Source organism: Phocoena sinus, chromosome 12 (assembly GCF_008692025.1).
Source record: "Phocoena sinus isolate mPhoSin1 chromosome 12, mPhoSin1.pri, whole genome shotgun sequence".
NCBI lineage: Eukaryota > Metazoa > Chordata > Mammalia > Artiodactyla > Phocoenidae > Phocoena > Phocoena sinus.
The window spans coordinates 83,803,829-83,825,885 of NC_045774.1; the positions used below are offsets into that span (position 1 = coordinate 83,803,829).

Sequence of the window (22,057 nt, forward strand, 5' to 3'; positions counted from 1 at the left end):
CGATGCTCTGGTTAATTCATCAATTTAAGGTCATGCTTAAATTTGGGTTTACAACCATTATAAAAGCAGCACATTTGCCACCACTGAAGGTTAATAGCTAATTAATCCTCATAGCTTTTTTTATGAGGCAAATAAGATTAAAGATGACTGAAGTATGTGGTTCCATGCTTTCTTTCTTTTGTATATTCTGGAAACCTGCAGTGCACATTCCACAGATACATACATATAACCCGCACCCAAGCAAAACCTCTGCAGTCTCTTATAAGATTTCATTCATAGGATGAAAAGACAAGTGAAGAGAGAAAAAAATGTAATATATAATCCAACCACAGAAGTAGATTAATTAATGCCTGTCAAGCTGGCCTGAGTAATTACCAAAATAGGACGCCTTAATTTTATTACTTTATGATGACATCGGCATTATTATGACTCCTAAGTAGTAGACTTAACTGGTACTTCACTTCTCTCAAGGTAAATGGCATCAGGACGTTTTAAGATAAGATAATTTACATGTAATTAGCCATAATTACAAAGAGATCTGCTGTATAACATTGCACTTATAGTCAGCAATGACATATTATTCACTTAAACATTTGTTAAGATGGTAGATATGTTGAGTGATGTTTCCAGAATAAAATAAAACAAAATAACATAGATATGAATGTTGTAGAATCTATATACATAGGATCAATTACTGATACTTTTTACTTCTCCCTCCAAAATACTGAATTATATGAAATCTGAAGGAGGAAAATCACAACTTACTTAAAATTGTTGATAATATTAAATGTTTCCAAAACTGTTAAATGAAACTACTGAACTGATAATATTTCATATTATGTTACATTTTAGAAGTATTGGAGGAAGTCATTGAGACGATTTGCCCACCAGTTGACCTGTGAGCTGGACCCGGGGAACCAGAGGTTCCAAACCCCCTCCTCTGTCCTTGGGATGTACTTTCTGCCCACCATTCCCACGTTAGGAGTTGTTTCAAGGATGCAGCCTTGAGAGAGTAATGTGTAGCTGAGACCATCTGGACAGTGTACATGACTGACCCCCATTAAGGCCTCTACATAAACTTCTATGATTACGGCGGGTGGGTGCAGAGATTTACTGCTCTTGCCGTGCCCAAGACAAGCCTTGGATGTACGTTCCCTTGCTCAGTAAACCTGCCACCTACCAATCTGGGGGCTCTGTCTCTTTCTTCGGTCTCTCCTTGCCCTCTGTGTACAGGGCCCAATTTCAGGTTTCACCAGGGGAACTCCCGTGGTTATGAACAAACAAGTAGCCATTTCAACCTAAAGCAATTTATTATTGGAACATATTAACATCTCTTAATTTTCTAGAAAAATATAAAAGAGGTCCTTGTGATAGAGAAGTAAATACTTCTGTGCATTCTTAAAACTGTATAATACTCTTAAAATTCTTTTCTATCTAATATATAAAATTTGGCTAAATTGAATAAAAAAGAAAGAAATGATGCCATTTGCAGCAACATGGATGGACCTAGAGAATATCATACTAAATGAAGTCAGAAATAGAAAGACAAATACCGTATGATACCACTTATATGTGGAATATCACTTATATGTGGAATCTAAAATACGACACAAATGAACATATCTACAAAACAGAAACAGACTCACAGACATAAAGAACAGACTTGTGGTTGCCAAGGAGGAGGGAGTGAGGGAGGGATGGGTTGGGAGTCTGAGGTGAGCAGATGCCAACTATTATATGTAGAATAGATAAACAGCAAGGTCCTTCTGTATAGCACAGGGAATGATATTCAATATCCTGTGATAAATCATAATGGAAAAGGATATGAAAAACAATGTATATATGTATAATTGAATCACTCTGCTGTACAGCAGAAGTTAACACAACATTGTAAATCAACTATACTTCAATAAAATAAATGTTAAAAAATAAAATAAAACTTGGCTAAATTGTATGATTTTAAAATTTTAGGGCTTAAGAATCTGCCTGCCAATGTAGGAGACATGGGTTCGAGCCCTGGTCCGGGAAGATCCCACGTGCCACGGAGCAACTAAGCCTGTGTGCCACAACCACTGAGCCTGTGATCTAGAGCCTGCAAGCCACAACTACTGAGCCCACGTGCTCAGAAAGTGTAGCTTTTATGAGAGGAGCTGTGGGCTTTGAGTCCTGCAGCCTATGCTCGAATGATAGGAGGGACACAGCTCAGTTTCTTCTTGGGTCAAGGCAAGAGCAAAGTGTAGCTTTCCCTTGCACTGTGTATCTCTCCAGCAGGCTTCAGGAAGGCAAGATGAGACCCACACTTTTCCACCAGTGCAGTCCCAGAGCTTAATAAAGTGCTCAGTCCATAGTAATCTCAGTAAATGTTGAATAGAAGGGTGAGCTCTGGACTAGACTGAATTCATTTCAGTGACTTATTGAATGCTACCTCTTATTCACCCTAAGCGGAACAGAAAATTCCGGGAACCCCTAAAATACTTATATAGTAAGCCACAACTTTTATTTGTAATTGTTACAAGTTTTCAGTTAAAAACACAAAACTTAATAACAAAATTTTTAAGTATAATATCCAATGTTACTAAGGAAATTGGGTAATATGCAGAAGAGATGGATAAAACAATGATGGAACATAATTAGAAGTATATTACCAAGATCTCTAAAAATGAACTTGCAATTCTACTTTGAAAAAATCAATCTTATGAATTTTGGGGGCTCAACAAATGTTTACTGAATGAACGGACACGTGAAAAATAAACAAAGGAGGTGATGAATAAGTGGTGAGTCTTAACTGGCCTCTCTAGCCAGAAAAACAGAGGGAACAACTTTCCTGTATATTGTAGTGTTATTTATAATAATAAAAAGCTGTAGGTAGTGTGAAGGTCCATGTAGAAAAGACATGCCCACGGAGTGAATCATTCAACAGGAGCAAAGACCAGGGCTGAGGGCTGATGATGCTGTGATACACACAACAGCTTTCCCCATATTTAGGAATATTTCCAAGGGAACTGTTAAGGTCCAGAGAACTTTAAAATCTCCTAAAAAATGCTATACATCTTCTAATTATTTAGAAGGATTGCTGAGGATTATTATGTATTACAAAACACAGATGAGAAGGGCTTCTACCAGCTCTTTTCTTCCATGTAAAGCCATGAAACTAAAGAGCCCTTTGCTTCCAGGAAGCAACCACCAATTTAATGAAAGGGACAGAGAGACGACTCCCTTCACTGGAGATTTACTTGTTTGTAACAAAAGCAAAGAGGACCATATCTATCAGCTATGCCACTGTTTCTAGCTACACTATCCAAGCTCATAAAATCTTAGTAATCTGTGTTGATTATTTTTTCACACATAGTCTCATTTCCCCCCATTCTTGGGAACTGCTTCAGCTGCAAAAGCCACCCGGTCACAGGTGTCATCCTAAGTCAGAGAGGCTACAGACTAGACTACAGACTACAGCCCTCCCTTCCCCCCTCTTTTCACGAATGGGCCATAGCACTCCAATCTGCTGAACTCAACAGGGCCTCAGAAGCCTTCTCAACACAGTATTCCAGATAGACATAGAACCTGAGAGATAAGGCTCTTTACCGTCCTTGAATTCAATAATAAATCAGGAATTCACTTTTCTGTGACATTTTAAATTTATATATTCAACTACTAACACATTTTTATTTAAAAACATGTTTATATACAAGCAACCAATGAAACAGAAGAATTATGTTATACCAAGAAAATAAGGCGCTCCATACCGTATGCATGTTCTGTATATGTTTTCTCTCAAAACTTCACCATTTTGCCCTGATAATTGCCAAAAGACAATTTAAAGATAATCAGAGTGTGATCACCTGGGATACTTCTCTCAATCTGTAGAGAAATAATTATTTCTTTCACATAACCAGAGATACTTGTAGATACATGAAGCTGAGAAAATTTCCTCTAAAATGATGCTAGAAAATTCTAGAAAACTGGGTAGCATGCCACCCAGAATCTTTGAAAGCACCCAAATACTTACTATTTGCTATCCTAAGGAATACTAAAGAATGGACATGAAGAGAAAAGAAAACCAAACATAGAAACCTTGTCAGATGTTCCCTGAGCCTGTGCCACCTTTTTGGGTACAACAGTGTTTATCTGAAGGACCCTTGCAAGAGCTGCCTTTGGGTCCTCACATTAAGCCAGGCTCAAGGCACTAAGTGGGTACCTGACCAACAGCTCATGAGATCTCTCCCCTCGTAACCCTCACCTGGAAGATGGCAGAACAATAAAAGCAAGCTCAGGCACAGAAAGAGTCCCAATTTCCATATAAACTAGCATCTGCCTTTTCCCATGCTGATTCTGCAAGATGGCTCATTTACAAATATATAAATAGCTGCAACTTTACTCCAGTCTCATTGAAAAATCAGAACGGCATCATGTGAGAGAAGCATCCTAGCATCCTTGGCTCACGGAGCGAAATGTAAGTGGAGCTGGGCCAAGCTACTTGACACTCGCTAGTCAGCTTAACCAGATGCCCTCCAGTTTCCTGCAGTGGAGGGACCGGGTTCTGCTGGCAGAGCCTGAGACTTCATGCACATCAATTGCCCAGCAGTCGCACCGTGATTTAGAGCCAGAGGTTGGAAAATAAATTTCAAGTAGTACCTAATATTTATTATCACACATATTCAAAAGAGAATGGCAATGTCTAAATGTGGCAGGAAGTTTTCCAATGTAGCTACTTAAAATTCGCTATGTCTTCTTGCACACAGGCTCAATGAATTTTCAAAGATTGTCTCTCCAGTACTCTGGCCACCTGGCCAGACTTAGAGGGGTTTAAATCATCAGGAAAAGGGCAAGAGAGAAAATGCATTTTAATTTTTGGAAGAGCATTTATTGCCTTGCTTAAATTCATTAATTAAAGTTATCTACTGGTAGTTAAGAAACATCTAAACCAATATATATGAAATGTAGATGAGATACATATTGACTTTTCTTTGCTGCATATGAATACCCAAATAGGAAGCTGTCAAGCCCTGAGGGTTTAATGCCTGCATGTGAAGCCACCTTCAGGCTTAAGACGCCCACAATAGCATAGATCTGTACAGTGACATCTGCTGAAGTTCTCCACCAGACAAATCGCCCATTACATCCCCTGGTATCAAATTACCCTCTTCCTTAGCCCTCTGATTGCTTACCAATTAATGAGCAGTTTACTTTTTTAAATTTTATTTTGCGGTACGCGGGCCTCTCACTGTTGTGGCCTCTCCCGTTGCGGAGCACAGGCTCCGGACGCGCAGGCTCAGTGGCCATGGCTCACGGGCCCAGCCACTCCGCGGCACGTGGGATCTTCCCAGACCGGGGCACAAACCCGCGTCCCCCGCATCGGCAGGCGGACTCTCAACCACTGCGCCACCAGGGAAGCCCCCAACAGAATTTGATGCTTTATTCATTGCAGTGTATTCACACCCTGAAATGTTCATCTTGGACTCAAAGGCTGAATATCAGGACCATATATGCTATATTTGCCTTCCTGATGACTCAAGCTTTCTGAATTACTATTGATCCATCCTCCAATTACATATAGCCAACCATATGGGGAATTATTATTGCCTTGTATAATTGCTGACAAATTGTCAGTATTTAAATGGCAAGTCATTCTTTTTAATCTCATATTTATCAGAAGAAAAAGTATAGTAAAGATAACAAACCAACAATTAAAAGAAACCCCTTCAGTAAATTCATTTTGAAATGAAATGAGTAACAAGACCAAAAAAAAAGGCTCTTCTTTACTATATACTCTACACAATATATGAAATGAATATACAGTAAGGGCTAAGTTCTTTTAATTTACCATGGAGCTTATCTATATGCATGAAGCATGTAGAAATAAATATAATAAATATCACTCTTGTGTCTCTAAGTCTACATTGTGTCTTAGTTTAAAATTCACATTTTAAAATCTAATTTTGGTTATGTCTATTTAAACATAAATAATATTTCTTCAAGAACAAATTTACTTACTATTCTTTAAAGATTATGCCGCTATCGATACATGTAAATTTATGCTATAGAACAAGATCAGTTTGTAAAGATTACTAAAAACCACAAATAATCAAACAACACATTTACCACAGCATTCAAGTGATTGTGTTACTGTCGACAAGACTTTTTATTTTTAAACAAATTATTTGAAATCTCTTTAGAAAGTAGTTTATGTTGTATTATTAAAACGTAAAGAAAGGGCTTCCCTGGTGGTGCAGTGGTTAAGAATCCACCTGCCAATGCAGGGGACATGGGTTTGATCCCTGGCCCAGGAAGATCTCACGTGCTGCGGAGCAACTAAGCCCGTGTGCCACAACTACTGAGCCCGCGAGCCACAACTACTGAAGCTCGCGCACCTAGAGCCTGTGCTCCGCAACAAGAGAAGCCACCACAGTGAGAAGCCTGCGCACTGCATCGAAGAGTAGCTCCCACTCACCACAACTAGAGAAAGCCCGCGCCCAGCAACGAAGACCCAACACAGCCAAAAATAAATTAATTAAATAAAAATAAATACATTTTTTAAAAGTAAAGAAAAATTATTATTTTACTTACATGGTGTCTCTAATAAGACGTGAACTTCCCAATTTGATACAAGTTTTATCACCTTCACAAAACACACGTCTCAGAGAAAAGCGCTCTCCTAGGTCAAAACCTGTGGAATGTGACAAATGATTTAATCCAGCAGTTTTATTAAATTTAGTAAATTCACAGAGTTACCAACTTTTAAATAGGATTTTTTGTAGTCCTTATCTGTAGACTGACTTATTTCAAGTTAAATCTGCTCTTTACGGGATCACCAAAATTTCTTGGTTTATTTTCCCTCTGTTTAGGATATAGGAGGATGAAATATATGTCACAAGATTCAAGTATTATTTTTCTTTGACCTAGGAATTATTCTAAATAAGTAAGCAGAGTAGTTTATTGTAGCAGCTCTGATAGCTAAAGACAGAAAATTAGTTAAGTAAAAAATACTACAGCCATTCAATTGAAATCTAAGCAGTCTTTTAAAAGAAATCGTGCTTTAGAAAAATATATGTTGATGTGGGGAAATGCTCGGATTTCAAATGCAGTATATGTATTATGATAACGTGTGCATATGTGGGTGGGGGAAGGGTGGAGAGAGAAAACAGAGGATGAAGGGAGAAAAGAGAAAGAGAAAGATGAGAATGTTACAAAAAGGGAATCATGACTGTATTGGGGTGGTGAGATCTTCTTTCTCATACATTTTCTTTTCTTTTTTTTCAAACTTTCTACAATGGGTACAACTTTTAAAATTTTAAATAACTTTGGTTCTCCGAGAGGTTGAGTTGTTGGTGGTCCTAGGTTAAATGATGTAGGATTCTGCGCTCAGAAATTTTTGTACATCATTTGACTTCTTTGCTTTTAATTTTTTAGTATTGGTGTTATCTTAAATTACAATGTGAAGATGTCACCTACAATACGCTACGTGTTTGGTGATAATTTTACACACAAATGTTTCTTTGTGAAGAACTGTAGTGCTTACCTGAAACTTCAACTTTATCTCTATAGTCTGGTGTAAACTGGTGTCCCTCTTTCCTCAGTACAGGACATTGTTTCTCTATTTAAAAAAAAAAAAAAAAGGTATTGAGAATTTTCATTACATTGTCTATCATTTTTTTCAAATAAATTTGAATCATACAGTACAATCGGAAATGTAAGATAAAAATGGAAAGAAATTAAACCGCTCTATTAAATTCCTTTTATTTTATTTATTTATTTTTTTTAGATGTTGGGGGTAGGAGTTTTTATTAATTAATTAATTTATTTTTGCTGTGTTGGGTCTTTGTTTCTGTGCGAGGGCTTTCTCTAGTTGTGGCAAGCGGGGGCCACTCTTCATCGCAGTGCGCGGGCCCCTCACTCTCGCGGCCTCTCTTGTTGGGAAGCACAGGCTCCAGACGCGCAGGCTCAGTAGTTGTGGCTCACGGGCCTAGTTGCTCCGTGGCATGTGGGATCCTCGCAGACCAGGGCTCGAACCCGTGTCCCCTGCATTAGCAGGCAGATTCTCAACCGCTGCGCCACCAGGGAAGCCCAATTAAATTCCTTTTAAATAAGTATAAGAGTATTACCCACCTCACAGTGTGTTCATGAGGAATACATGTGGTTATGTATGTGAAGTCCCTGGTACACAGGGAACGCTTGTCAGTGTTAGCTACTGTTTGCTCTAATGTTCTAATTGTCGCTCTATACTCGACATTAGGAAATTAGCTAGCTTTAATATCGTTAAGTTTTCATACTCAAAGTATATTCTAATGTTAGAAGAAGTGACCTACTACTATTTTCACACACCTTGGATTCAGGTTTAGGTATTAGTGATATTAAACTTTAGAACAGGAGGAGACTGTATGTACCCCTCCCTAAATTCATATGCTGAGGTCTTAATCCCCAGTGTGGTGCTGTCTGGAGATGGGGCTTTTGGGAGGGAATCAGGTTTGGATGAGGCCCTAGGGGTGGAGCCCTGTTGATGGGATGGATGTCCTTACAAGAGGGTAGAGGAACAGGGACTCTTTCTCTCTCTCTCTGCCTTGTGAGGAAACCAGGAAGAGGGTTCTCATCAGAACTTGGTCAGGCTGGCAGCCTGATCTTGGACTTCTTAGCCTCCAGAACTGTGTGACATAAACATCTGTAGTTTAAGCCTCCAAGCCTATGGTATTCTTGTCAGAGCAGCCTGAACTAAGTTATTAAAATAAAACTAAAAAGCAAAAGCAAAGACCTCTGCCATACCAAAGTGGCCTATAATGAAAAATAAATGAGATAAAAATCATTGAGAAAGTATTAATTATATGCTAATGCTAATTAACGATGTTCAAAGAAGTAAAAGATAAAGTCTGCCTCCACTTACAGTGAATTTACATACTCACTGCACCACAACACAGTAATACAGTAATGTACATACATACACTAATTTCTTGTTATCTGGGGTTTGTTTAAATTTAATTCAGGCTAGATTCTAGGAAACTGATAGCCAATGCAGACAATATTGCAGCTAGTTTCTATAATATGCCAACTGGACAACTGTACAGTTCTTAAGCTAAATTGATGAACTATTTTGTCATCATGCAGTCACAACCTTAATTTTCTAAAATGTCTAAAATTCATGTTTGGGTATAATGACCTCAAAGTTTTTATGACAGAGAGGAGATAAACTGCTGAAAACCACACTGATCTCCTGCTCTATGGGAAGTGGAAACCATCAGTTCTCCTGGTCAACTGCTCAGCCTTTCAGCCCTTCATTTAACAAATGTGTCAAAGACTTCAAGGGTGGTGACAGGGCATCAGCTTAATATATTTAACCAGAAGAATAAATCGGATTATAAATAGTGCTACCACTTAGATTTAAAAGCTGCAATCCACACAATTAAAATATATAGCACTGAATATTTTAGAGATTACTTAGTTACTCTGGAAATTCCTGTCTCAGAGATCTTAACATGATTGCAGGTCCTAAATAATAATAAAATCTGGTCTTTTGTAAACACTACCCATTTTTTGAGAAAATTGAAATCATACCCATTTTTTTATCTGAGTTCATCATCATGTTTATAAAAACCAAGCATCTCCTCAAGATCTCTGCACTGAAAGCTAGAGAATGTTGCAGAGAGAAATTAAAGTCCTAAATGACTGAGTGGATTAAACAAGTATTTAGACTGGAAGACTCGGTATTGTTAAGATGTCAATTCTCAATTTTATATCTAGACGTAGTGCAATAACAATTAACATCCCAACAGGTTGTGTGTGTGTGTGTGTGTGTGTGTGTGTGTGTGTGTGTGTGTCTGTGTCTGTGAAAACTGACAACCTTATTCTCAAATTTAAGGTGAACTCCAAAAAAACTAGAACAGCTAAGGCAAAACTGAAGAAGAACAAGTCTGAGAACATGTACTATTGGACACCAGGGATTTTTATAACGTGATTTTGGTGCACATATAAATAGATTAATTGGACAGAGAGTCCAAACACAGACCTGTGCACATGTTTACCACAAAAGGGCCACTGCAATTCGATGGGAAAAGGATGGTCTTTTCAGTCAGTGATTCTAGATCAACTGACTGTCCATGTAGAAAAACACTGGACTGTGACCCTTACCTCAAACCATGCAAAGAAATTAATTAGAGATGATCTTAGACCTAAACATGAAAGGTAAAACAATAACAAACTACAGAAAAACGTAAAATCTTCATGAACTGAGGGTAGCAAATATTCCTTGATAGACCTCAACATGAAAGGTTGATAAACTGGACTTCATTAAAATCTTAATAATCACAAGACAACATTAAAAGACTGAAAAGGCTAACCACAGACTATTACAATACGTATATCCAATCAAGCATCATATCCAGAACATACAAAGAATTCTCACAAATCAACGGGGAAAAGATTGAAAACCCTATTTTGAAAATGTGCCGGGGCTTCCCTGGTGGCACAGTGGTTGAGAGTCCACCTGCCGATGCAGGGGACACGGGTTCGTGCCCGGGTCCGGGAAGATCCCACATGCCACGGAGGGGCTGCGCCCGTGAGCTGTGGCCTCTGGGCTTGCGCGACCGGAGCCTGTGCTCTGCAACTGGAGAGGCCACAACGGTGAGAGGCCCGCGTACCGCAAGAAAAAAAAAAAAGAAAAGAAAATGTGCCAAAAAACTAAGCACTTCACAAAAGAAAATATCCAAAATGCCAACCCGCATATGAAATAGTGCTTAACATCATTAGTGATCAGGGGAATGCAAAGTAAAACCACAATGATATACCACTAAATGGCTAAAAATTAAAGAACTGACAGCATCAAATACTGTTGAGGCTGTGGAGCAAAAGGAAGGCTCGTCTACGTTGCTCGTGGGGGTGAACGGTACAACCACTTTAGAAAATTGTTTGGCAGCGTTTCCGAAAGCTAAATATTCATGAACTCTATAACCTGGAAATTCAATGACCCAAGAGAAGTGAGTACAAAAATGGTGTAAATGGCTCTTTTAGAAGAGAATATTCCTCGCAGCATAACTCACAATAATCCAAAACTGGAAACAACCCAAATGTCCATTGACAAGAGGATAAATGAACAAATTGTGGTAAATACAATAAAAAAGTATAGAAAAAAGAATGAACTACTGCTACATGCAATGACCTGGATGAATCTCAGAGATACAGTGGTAAGTGGAAAAGAATACCGTTCCCCAAAGAACACAAACTGCAGAATTCCATTTATGTGAAGTTCAAGAGATTACATGACTGATCTATGTCAGAGTACTGATTAGCTTGGTGGGGGGTCAACTGGGATAGTTACAAGAAAGCCTTCTGGGACCATGGAAAGTTCTGTATTTGGATCTGAGTGGCAGTTTCACAGAAGTGTAAATACATATGCAAAAATTCATTACACTGTGCACCTAAGATCTGTGGACCCCGGTGTGTGTCATACAGAACAGCATGTCTGTGAGAAAACACTTTAAGCTCAAAATAATTTTTGCAAAACACCAAAACTGTGATCAAATTTTTACAATGACTTTGAATAACTATATGACTGTAGAAAATGAGGTTAACTTTAAATCCTTCACAGCATATGTAGGGAAACCCCAATAGATGATTGGCAAAGCAAATATCCAGACTGTGGAAGGAACTTCCTACTGTAACACTTCGGTAATGAGTGGAAGCTATGTTAGCTTATTGCCAAGTTGGAAACAGTATATATCTTATGTAAATTCTTCTGAGGATCTAATGAATATACGATGATGTCAAAGTAACAAACCTGTCACTTTGAAGTGAAGAAAATTGAACACTTCCAGCAATATTTATGAAAGTATTTCTTCACTAAAGTCTTTAGTTTATGAAAATCAAATATAGCTTTATATCTCTAGAATATGTGCTCTGTTATGAAAAGCTGAACAAAACAAATGAAAACTAAATGTTAAGTGAAGTAAGTCAAAGACAAATATCATGATATCACTTTATAGATGGAATCTAAAAAATGATACAAATGAACTTATTTACAAAACAGAAATAGACTCACAGACATAGAAAACGAACTTATGGTTACCAACGGGGAAACGGGGGAAGGGATAAATTAGAAGTTTGGGATGAACATATACCCACTACTATATATATATAATAGGTAAACAACAAGGACCTACTATATAGCACAGGGAGCTATACTCAATATCTTGTAATAACCTATAACGGAAAAGAATCTGAAAAAGAATATATATATATTCAATTTTAACTCAATTTTATTTGACTTCAATTTAAAGTTTAAAAAAACAACCAAACGTTAATTCTTTGGGGGAAGACTCAAGGTACAATAAGCTGAATGCATGAGTCTCATGGTCCATTGCATAAAAATGGCAACACAGTAGAAGTGGCTATTAAAAGTTGGATATGTTCATTTCTTTAAGCATTGACACTTGCATTTTAACATAAAGTAAAGCATACTTTTTGCGTAAATGTGCGTGCTATCTTGACGAACTACTGATAAGACCCAAATATCCAAGCATCCTGCGGGTAGTCAGGAGAATCCCAGCAGCAGTGTCATTTCAAAGGCTCTTGGGAACCTTTCAAAAGTAATTACTAAAATTTCACCACAAAAGATGCACTATTTAGGGCCCTTAATCAACAGACCTTTTGAAACATAAATGCAGAAGTTTTTGACAAATTCATGCTAAGATGCTGTCAGTGATTTTCAGACCCACTTTCCTCCTTACTTAGCTTGAAGGATCTGGGCAGCTTATAGGGTTGGAAGGATATTGAAAGGGGGTAAAGGAACCAGAAAAGAAGACAACTAGGTCAGATTTGGGGAAAATTTTATCTAGATCATCTACAAAAAATTACATACATTTTACAAATGTGTATAATTACATACATTTTACCCTTCTCTCCCTCTAAAAATTAGAAACCTGAGGACCTACGAACAAATCATTCAAGAGAACTTATGTGATTTTCCCCCAGATCACATAGTAACTCAATGGCAAAGCTGAAATAAAATTCGTTTCCCATAGTCCAGCTTTTTTCTCTATACTGAACATCCATCTCAAAAACATGTTCTAGGGCTTCCCTGGTGGCGCAGTGGTTGAGAGTCTGCCTGCCGATGCAGGGGACACGGGTTCGTGCACCGGTCCGGGAAGATCCCACATGCCGCGGAGCGGCTGGGCCTGTGAGCCATGGCCGCTGAGCCTGCGTGTCCGGAGCCTGTGCTCCGCAACGGGAGGGGCCACAACAGTGAGAGGCCCGCGTACCACAAAAAACAAAAACAAAAACAAAAAAAACATGTTCTAAACAAAATAATAGAGTACCTATGATACTCTCTTCATTCGTTAGTGGAAATATACTTTGTCCCCACTCTCAGTTTGAAACACGTGCTTAAAAAAAAATCACTTGTTCCCTTAATCTCTAAATCCTCATGCTTGTTTTCACCTGTTGACTGGGTCCCCTATTATATTGTTAAGCTTTCTAGTCTGGAGATTAGATCACATGTCTTTTAAAACATATTTTTCCTCTCATTGTTCTGGTCTTTCTATACCCACTCATATATAAAAGTCTTCGGTTTAACCACGGAAGTCATGTTCAATTCCTTCTTTCTCCTCTCAAATAGCTAAAAAGCCCAGAACAGTTAAATCCATTCTTTTAACTTTCCATTTTTTCCCTGCTGATTGAATACCTAAAAGATGTGTGTATTTTGCTGATGCTCATACAGAAAACGGACCAGTCACTCTCTGTGGCCCCAGAGGCCTCTGCCCTTAGGAAAAACCAGGAGTGAAGTCATTCCTTGTGCACCACAAAGACAAGGAGAAAAGTCAAAATTAGAGGCATCCTGAAAAATAAATGTATACATGTTCTAGTACACCTTTACAATTTGTAGAGGGTTCTTAGCATTACTTAAGCTATTAATATACCACTTTACTGATTGCAAAGAAAGGAAATATGTCATTTGTCTAGTGGATATATAATTTATATTTTAACTATGCTAAGTGTCCATGTTTCCACACATTTGTACTTAAATGTATCATGAATAACTCAGTATTACAATATTAAAGTACCTGTGAATTAAGGCTTGTTGAGAGGTCTTTAGGGGAGATATGTGACTGAAAGATATAAATTCAGAAGCCTACCCATTGGTACTCCTAGAGGGCAAGGTTTTAGCATCTCCCAAGAGGTCTCACAGGGCAGTGTCTGCTGCTCTGGTGAATTTTACCAGAGTTCAAGGTCTAGCCTTTGAGCTTGCAGGCTCAGAAGTCAGATGCTGACAACACATAAAGCACAGATGCATTTCTGAGGGGCACGTGCCCTTCTCCTCCTCACTCACTGGACTCCAGTCTTCCGCTCTGTCTCGTTTCTCCTGCACGCTGAGCACGCCCCTGCCTCGGGGCCTTGGCATGTGCTTCTTTCCAGGTGATCACGTGCTTCACTCTCTCACTACCTTCTTGTCTCTGCTTAACTGCCCCTCAATGAGGTCAGCCCTCCCTGACCACCCTGTAAATAATGAAACACCCTCTCCTCCCTTCATACCATGTAGGACTGCCAAATACAGCAAATAAAAACAGGTGCCCAATGAAATTTGAATGTCAGGAATAGAGGTGCAGACCTACTGGAGAACGGACTTGAGGATATGGGGAGGGGGAAGGGTGAGTTTTGACAGGGCGAGAGAGAGTCATGGACATATACACACTAACAAACGTAGTAAGGTAGATAGCTGGGGGAAGCAGCCGCAAGGCACAGGGATATTAGCTCGGGACTTTGGGACAGCCTGGAGGGGTGGGATGGGGAGAGTGGGAGGGAGGGAGACTCAAGAGGGAAGACACATGGGAGCATATGTATATGTATAGCTGATTCACTTTGTTATAAAGCAGAAACTAACACACCATTGTAAAGCAATTATACCCCAATAAAGATGTTAAAAAAAAAAAAAAAAGAAATTTGAATGTCAGATAAAGAACAAAAATATTTTTAGTATACGTATTTCTGATGCAATATTTGGAGCATACTTATACTAAAATGTTTTCATTATTTGTCCCACTTCAAACTTAACTGGGTGGCCAGTATTTCATCTGGCACCCTCACCCACATGCTCATAGTCTTGGAGGCCAGATAGGGTGGTTACTTAAAGAGGTGACACTGAAGATGGACAAGGGGGAAGGAACTGAGACACAAGAACGGACAGGATGGGGACTTTGCTGGTGGCGCAGTGGTTAAGAATCCGCCTGCCAATGCAGGGGACACGGGTTCGAGCCCTGGTCCAGGAAGATTCCACGTGCCACGGAGCAACTAAGCCCGTGCACCACAACTACTGAGCCTGCGCTCTACAGCCCGCGAGCCACAACTACAGAGCCCATGCGCCACAACTACTGAAGCCCGCATGCCTAGAGTCCGTGCTCTGCAATAAGAGAAGCCACCGCAGTGAGAAGCCCACGCACCGCGACGAAGAGTAGCCCCCACTCGCTGCAACTAGAGAAAGCCCGCCCCCAGTAACAAAGACCCAACGCAGCCAAAAATAAATTAATTAAATAAATTTTAAAAAATTTTCTTGTAAAAAAAAGAATCAACAGGATGTGATAACAGACTGAACGTAGGGAGGAGGGGGAGATGCCTTGCTCAGCTGGGTAACAGGTGAGTTTACTGAAATGAATGCCACTAGAGGAAGAAAAGGAGTTGTGACAAGGAGTGAATTCAGCTGCGGTGGAAAAGCCACAGAGTTAGAAATGTCAAGTTCAAGGTGCCATTAGGAAATATGGGTATGGAACACAAAAGAGGGGTGGGCTGTGAGGTAAATTTGGGAGTGATTGACATAAAAACCATACTTAAAGCCACAGGGATGGATGGCATTACACAGGAGGTAAGGCCAGAAGGGAGGAAGGGCAACAGCTATCTCCTGAGAAATTGCAATATTTCTCTCTCGTCCACTTCACCTGCTTTATTTTTTCTATTTCTTCATATCCTCTGGAGTCCACATAACATATTATGGAATTATTATTACCTGTAAAATCAGAGTTAAATCTGCCCAGTTTCACAGGCGTTCTATTTATCACTCTTTTTTTTATCGAGATATATTTGATATACAATATTATATGTTTCAGGTGTACAACATAGTGATTCAAAAATTTTAAGGTTATACTCCATTTATAGTTATTATAAAATATTGGCTGTATTCCCTGTATTGTACAGTATATCCTTGTGGTTTATTTATTTTATACATAATAATTTGTATCTCTTAATCCCCTACCCCTCTCCTGCCCCTCCTTCCCTCTCCCCACTGGTAACCACTAGTTTGTTCTCTACATCTGTGAGTGTTTCTTTTTTGTTATATTCACTAGTTCATTTTATTTTTTAGTTCCACATATAAGTGATAACCTACAGTATTTTTCTTTCTCAGACTTATGTCACTAGGCATAACTCCCTCCAAGTCTGTCCATGTTGCTGCAAATGGCAAAATTTCGTTCTTTTTTATGGCTGAGTAATTTTCCATTGTATATATACACATCTTCTTTGTCCATTCATCTGTTGATGGACACTCAGGTTGCTTCCATATCTTGGCTATTGTAAATAGTGCTGCTATGAACACTGAGGTGCATGTATCTTTTCAGATTAGTGTTTTTGTTTCTTTCGGGATATATATCCAGGAGTGGGACTGCTGGGTCATGTAGTAGTTCTAGTTTTAGTTTAGTTTAGTTTTGTTTTGTTTTGTTGCGGTACGCAGGCCTCTCACTGCTGTGGCCTCTCCCGTTGTGGAGCACAGGCTCCGGACGCGCAGGCTCAGCGGCCATGGCTCACGGGCCCAGCCGCTCCGCGGCACGTGGGATCTTCCCAGACTGGGGCACGAATCCGTGTCCCCTGCATTGGCAGGCGGACTCTCAACCACTGCGCCACCAGGGAAGCCCTAGTTTTAGTTTTCTGAGGAACCTCCATACAGTGCTCCACAGTGACTGCACCACCAACAGTGGTTTACATTCCCACTAACAGTGCACGAGGTTCCCTCTTCTCCACATCCTCTCCAGCATTTGTTATTGGTGGTTTTTTTGATGATGACCACTCTGACAGGTATCACTCTTGTTTTCTAACATGCATTAGGAAAATTGTTTTCTTTACCTTTAGTGACAAAACTCATGACACAGCATTTGTCTCAAGATCAGGGTTGGGGAAGTTGAAGAGCAATAATTTACCACAGACATAGAACTAGTTTGTTTTCTTTTCATAAATGGATCAAAATAACAGCCTTTAGGTGTTTTGCTTTTTTTTTTTAAAGGCTGACAGACTTCCCATTGACAGAGGCCTTTCATTTAATTGTTACTAGTTGCCCTGGGGACTCCTGTACACTTCATACTTTGCTAATACATCTGATGAAGGATTACAGAGTATCCTAGGTTGGGAGAAAAACAATGGTTAACAACAAGAGGTTAGCACCTTGGACCAGAATATAACAAAAAAATATGGAAAAGTGACAAAACAAGAAAAAAATGGGAACACAGTTATATTAACAAAGAGGTAACGAGGGGTCACAGAACCTTCACTGCTAATTTTTTATCCAAAACTGTTCCCCCAGAGGAGTATACCAGGTTAGGAGCTATAACCTTTATTTAATAATTGTGAAGCTTTCCTGCACTTAAAAAATTTAGGAGTTACAAAGTACATTCGTCAGCAGTGGGACTCTTATCCGGTACCATACTGAACATGAGGAATTCTTCAAAACACAAAATAAAACTCTCTATATAATAGCATATTTCGACTCTGAGTTTAAGAGTGCAGCGTGTGTCGACTAGTAAAAGCCAAATTTCAGAAGAATAGTTTTTCCTTATAATCAATAGAAAACTAGTTTAAAAGGGTGTATGTGTATAGTTTGGGACCTAAGTTTATAATCAATTCCATCAAGACACTTAACCTGAAGTTTTACCATAAGTAAAAGGGATGGCATTCTATTATCTCTTTATTGAGTCTGGCTTTTTTTTGCTGCTCTTCCTTACCTTATTTTCTGTTTTTATTACTTTTGATGATAACTCAGTACTTTTGCCTTAGAACAGATTAAGGAAAATGCATGAGAAATAGGAACTATTATGAGACATAAGCTTCTATCATAGAGACAAGTTTTAAGAAAGTAATTAAAGCAAGTTTTGAGATGATCTCTGTGATGTATATTAATTAATACAACTCTCTTCCCCAGCCTCTTTTGACAACTAAACTGAAACGGCCACATTCAAATTGTTTATCTGCAGTGTGAAAATATGCAAACATGCCTTATGTCATAATCTCAACATAATAGTAAAACTGATGAAAGAATATGGAATAGCTAATTCTGAATAGCTTCAAGATTTTAATATTAAAGGTATTATCGAATCCCTCCATATTACTCTTGAATTCCATCCCAACTGGCCCAATATTGCAAGCAATCATTAGGCACACCATTGAGTTAAGTAAAGCAATTAAAAGACTCGATTTATCCTTCGTGTATTTAAGTTTAACAGCAGATTGTTGACAACTTCACAGACTCCAGAGCTGAAACCCTAGCCTCTCCCTCAGATTTGTTATATTTTATTTTTAGGCTGTAATCACTTCCCTCCGGTAAATGGTTAGTGACCACAGGCACAGGTCTGCACATGAGGAAACTAAAAAGGGAACTTTGTGCTATGAATCAGACACACAAGACATGAGAAGAGCCCCTGCCAGGCCCGAAATGTTATACTCTTCAATGATACTTATGACAGGGCTGTGCTGACATTTTCAATGAAAGCAAACGATACTTGCAGTTAAGCAATTTCCATGGCACGTTTAGTGTGGGCTGTTTCACAAGCATCTCCTACCAACTGCCCCGATAAAAAACAACTCTGCATTTTTTTTCTTTAGGAATTTCCCTCAGTGCTTCAGGTTACGTGAATCTTACTAGAGTTCCAATTAATTTGGAATTCACACCCTTAGGAAAATCTTTCAGAAAGATTAATTTGGTAGGGTGAATTGGGCTAGAATATATGCATTTCAGTCTTCCTACATACAATGTAACCTGATTAAAGAATTGACATAGCCAAGCTACAAGAGCAAAACATTCAGGGGAATCCCAAGATGGAGAAGTTTCAGTTACGCAAGGTGATGAGTACTGTACGCAAGATCTATAGCGAACAGTACTGTGTTATACACATAGAAATTTGTTACCAGAGAGGAGCTCATGCTAAGTGCTCTTACCCCTCCCAAAAACGTTATTAAAGTCTAAAGAAATAAACAAATGCAACCTGGTAGTGTAAGGTGCAAGACAACCAGCTAAGAAAAAAATAATAAAAAGAAATAGTTAATCATCCCAAAGGTGAGTGTTCCTCTGTTTTCCGCAAACATAGGCATTAGATTCACGTGGGGAGCCGGTTAAAGATGTAAATGACTGAATCCCACCCCATGCTGTCCCGCATCATAGGAATCTTTGGGAGTGGGACTCCAGAATCAGTACCCCAGATGATTCTTGCTCACACTAAAATTGGAAAACCATTTATGTAGATCCTTCAAATCAATATCATCAGGAACATTTATTTATTACACACTCGCACGTGCCTAGAAACTGATTCATTCTCCTTTCAAACCAAAAAAGTCCTATCCCCTCTGATTAAGTAGCAAATTGCATTTCCTGCTACGTCTCTTAAAAGGAAGAGATGTAAAAAAGATTCAGAAGAGGGACTTCCCTGCTGGTCGGGTGGGTAAGACTCTGCGCTCCCCATACAGGGGGCGTGGGGCTCGATTCCTGGTCAGGGAACTAGATCTCTCATGCATGCTGCAACTAAGAAGTCTGCGCGCCACAACTAAGAGCCCACATGCTGCAACTAAGAACTGGCGTAGCCCAAATAAATAAATATATATATTTTTTAATTCAGAAGAGTAGCAACATTATCAGAATAAACTCCCTGCCCTAGGGACTTCTTTTTGCCATGAGTCACGCCCGACTTTTCTGAAAAACGATTTCCCCCCAAAAAAGTATGATAGCCACAGGATGTCATTTGTACAGTGTTAGAATATTCAAACTTTCATGTAGATTATTTTATGAAATGCAACTCCTGCCAAATTAGTAAAAAATCATAAAGACTTACAAAACACCATGACTCAGATATGTTTTTATTTTATGAGTGCTTCAAACTCAAAAGTCTCTACTAGTGTATGTTTATATCTGTTTAGCAAAAATTCTGAAAGAAACATTCAAAAGAATAAGCACAGTAAGACTCATAGTCTCAGGACACGTCATCATATGTGACCAGGGTCAGAATATATCGTATGTGATCCTTTGCATAGAAGGTGAGTTGAAGTTTCTCTTTGCTCAGCAAATGGCTTTTCAATGTGTCTAGTTCAACTTTGGAATGCGAAGTACATTGAGGTCAGTAACTCACGCGTACTCAATCTTCAAGAAGAGACTTCCAAATTAGCCACCGGATCATTTTTAAAAATCAGAGGTGGAAGTGAATGTTTCAAATTGCTTTCAAGTCCTTTGGAAATATTTATGAGGTTGATAACTGAACAGTTGCAAATAAATATTATCTATTTAGTTCAAAAAGTGCTCTCACGACAGTTAATCTTTTGTTTGCCTCATCTGAGATACTACAAAATTGATATATAATTAAACTACATTTCCTTTTCTATTTCTTATTCTGTTTTTCACTCTTCTGTAATTAACATTAGCTATGTCCTTGGTTAATCCTAACTGAGGATGGGTTTGCATACTTACAACTTGAGTAACTTGAAAAACTTCATTTAAAGGGGAAAGGGAAAAATAGACACACACAGAGATGTACATACATAGTTATATTTGTAAATATCAGTGAGAGAAAGAAAAGGCTATTTAGACTAATATAATATGCATATAAAAAATGTAATTTTAGACATTCTCAATGTGCAACGTGAAGGTCAATGGGGAAAACAATAAATTATTATCTATTGTGTGCTAGTAGATTGAATCTATGGCCTCTTCAACCCTAATATGATTTATTTTAATATTTTTTTAAAATAAAGACTATAAATAACATTTGGAGACTGGACAAGAGGTGGCCTGGATACCTGGCTTGTCCCTGCTCACCACGGAAGCGGAAGCAGGAAGCAGGAGCATCGCTGCCCAGAACCAAAGCTTCCAAGAGCCAGCGGGTCTCATGGCACCTCAAAACCATGGGATCCAGTGGCCACAGACCTGCAACAGAACAAAATATCTGAATTGAGCTTATCGCATACAGTTCCCTTCATCATTATCTCCAGAAAATCCTCGTCACCAAAGAGAACTCAATAGATTTTTACAATATATATAATTATATAATTGGATATCTGCTTATACATGTAATTAGACATTATTAATATATACCTTATTATGCATGAAAGCCTCTGAAAATATTTTCAGATTAGTCCCTAATTAGTTATCAATGTCCATACAGCCTCATATAACTTAAATTTCTCTTCTTCTAAATTTTTTTAAAGCCACGCTACTTACAATGATATGTATATATCTTTATTTTTAATCCTGGTAAAATACGCATAACAAAGTTTACCATCTTAGCCATTTTTACGTGTACAGTTCAGTGGCATTCAGTATCTTCATGCTGTATAATCACCACCACCACCTGTCACTTTTCATCCAGCAAAACTGAAACTCTGTATCTATTAAATAGTCACTCCCCATTTCTCCCACCCCAGCCCCTGGCAACAATCATTCTGTTTTCTGTCTCTACAAATTTGACTGCTCTAGGTCACATGCCCATGGAATCACGCTGTATTTATTCTCTTGCGACTTTATTCACCAGGCATATTGTCCTCGAGGTTCAACCATCTTGTAGCATGTGTCAGTATTTTCTTGTTTTGTTTTTTTTTTTTTTTTTGCGATACGCGGGCCTCTCACTGTTGTGGCCTCTCCCGTTGCAGAGCACAGGCTCCGGACGCGCAGGCTCAGCGGCCATGGTTCACGGGCCCAGCCGCTCCGCGGCACGTGGGATCTTCCCGGACCAGGGCACGAACCTGTGTCTCCTGCATCGGCAGGCGGACTCTCAACCACTGCGCCACCAGGGAAGCCCTATACCTTATTTCTTTCGAACTCTCTTATCCAGCTCTGGTCGTAATCCTC

The 22,057-nt window shown here is 39.0% G+C and overlaps 1 protein-coding gene across 1 annotated transcript in view; it reads right to left on the bottom strand.

Moving 5' to 3' along the window:
* COL19A1 (collagen type XIX alpha 1 chain) overlaps nt 1-21,100 on the bottom strand; it is a 356,422-nt gene extending 335,322 nt beyond the window's left edge. Inside the window, exons 1-3 of the mRNA XM_032650897.1 lie at nt 21,010-21,100; nt 7,517-7,591; nt 6,565-6,664 (exon numbers count right to left, since the gene is read on the bottom strand). Coding sequence (XP_032506788.1) covers nt 6,565-6,664; nt 7,517-7,591; nt 21,010-21,100 — 266 coding nt within the window. The remainder of the gene's footprint in view (nt 1-6,564; nt 6,665-7,516; nt 7,592-21,009) is intronic.
* Nucleotides 21,101-22,057: the final 957 nt, after the last annotated feature.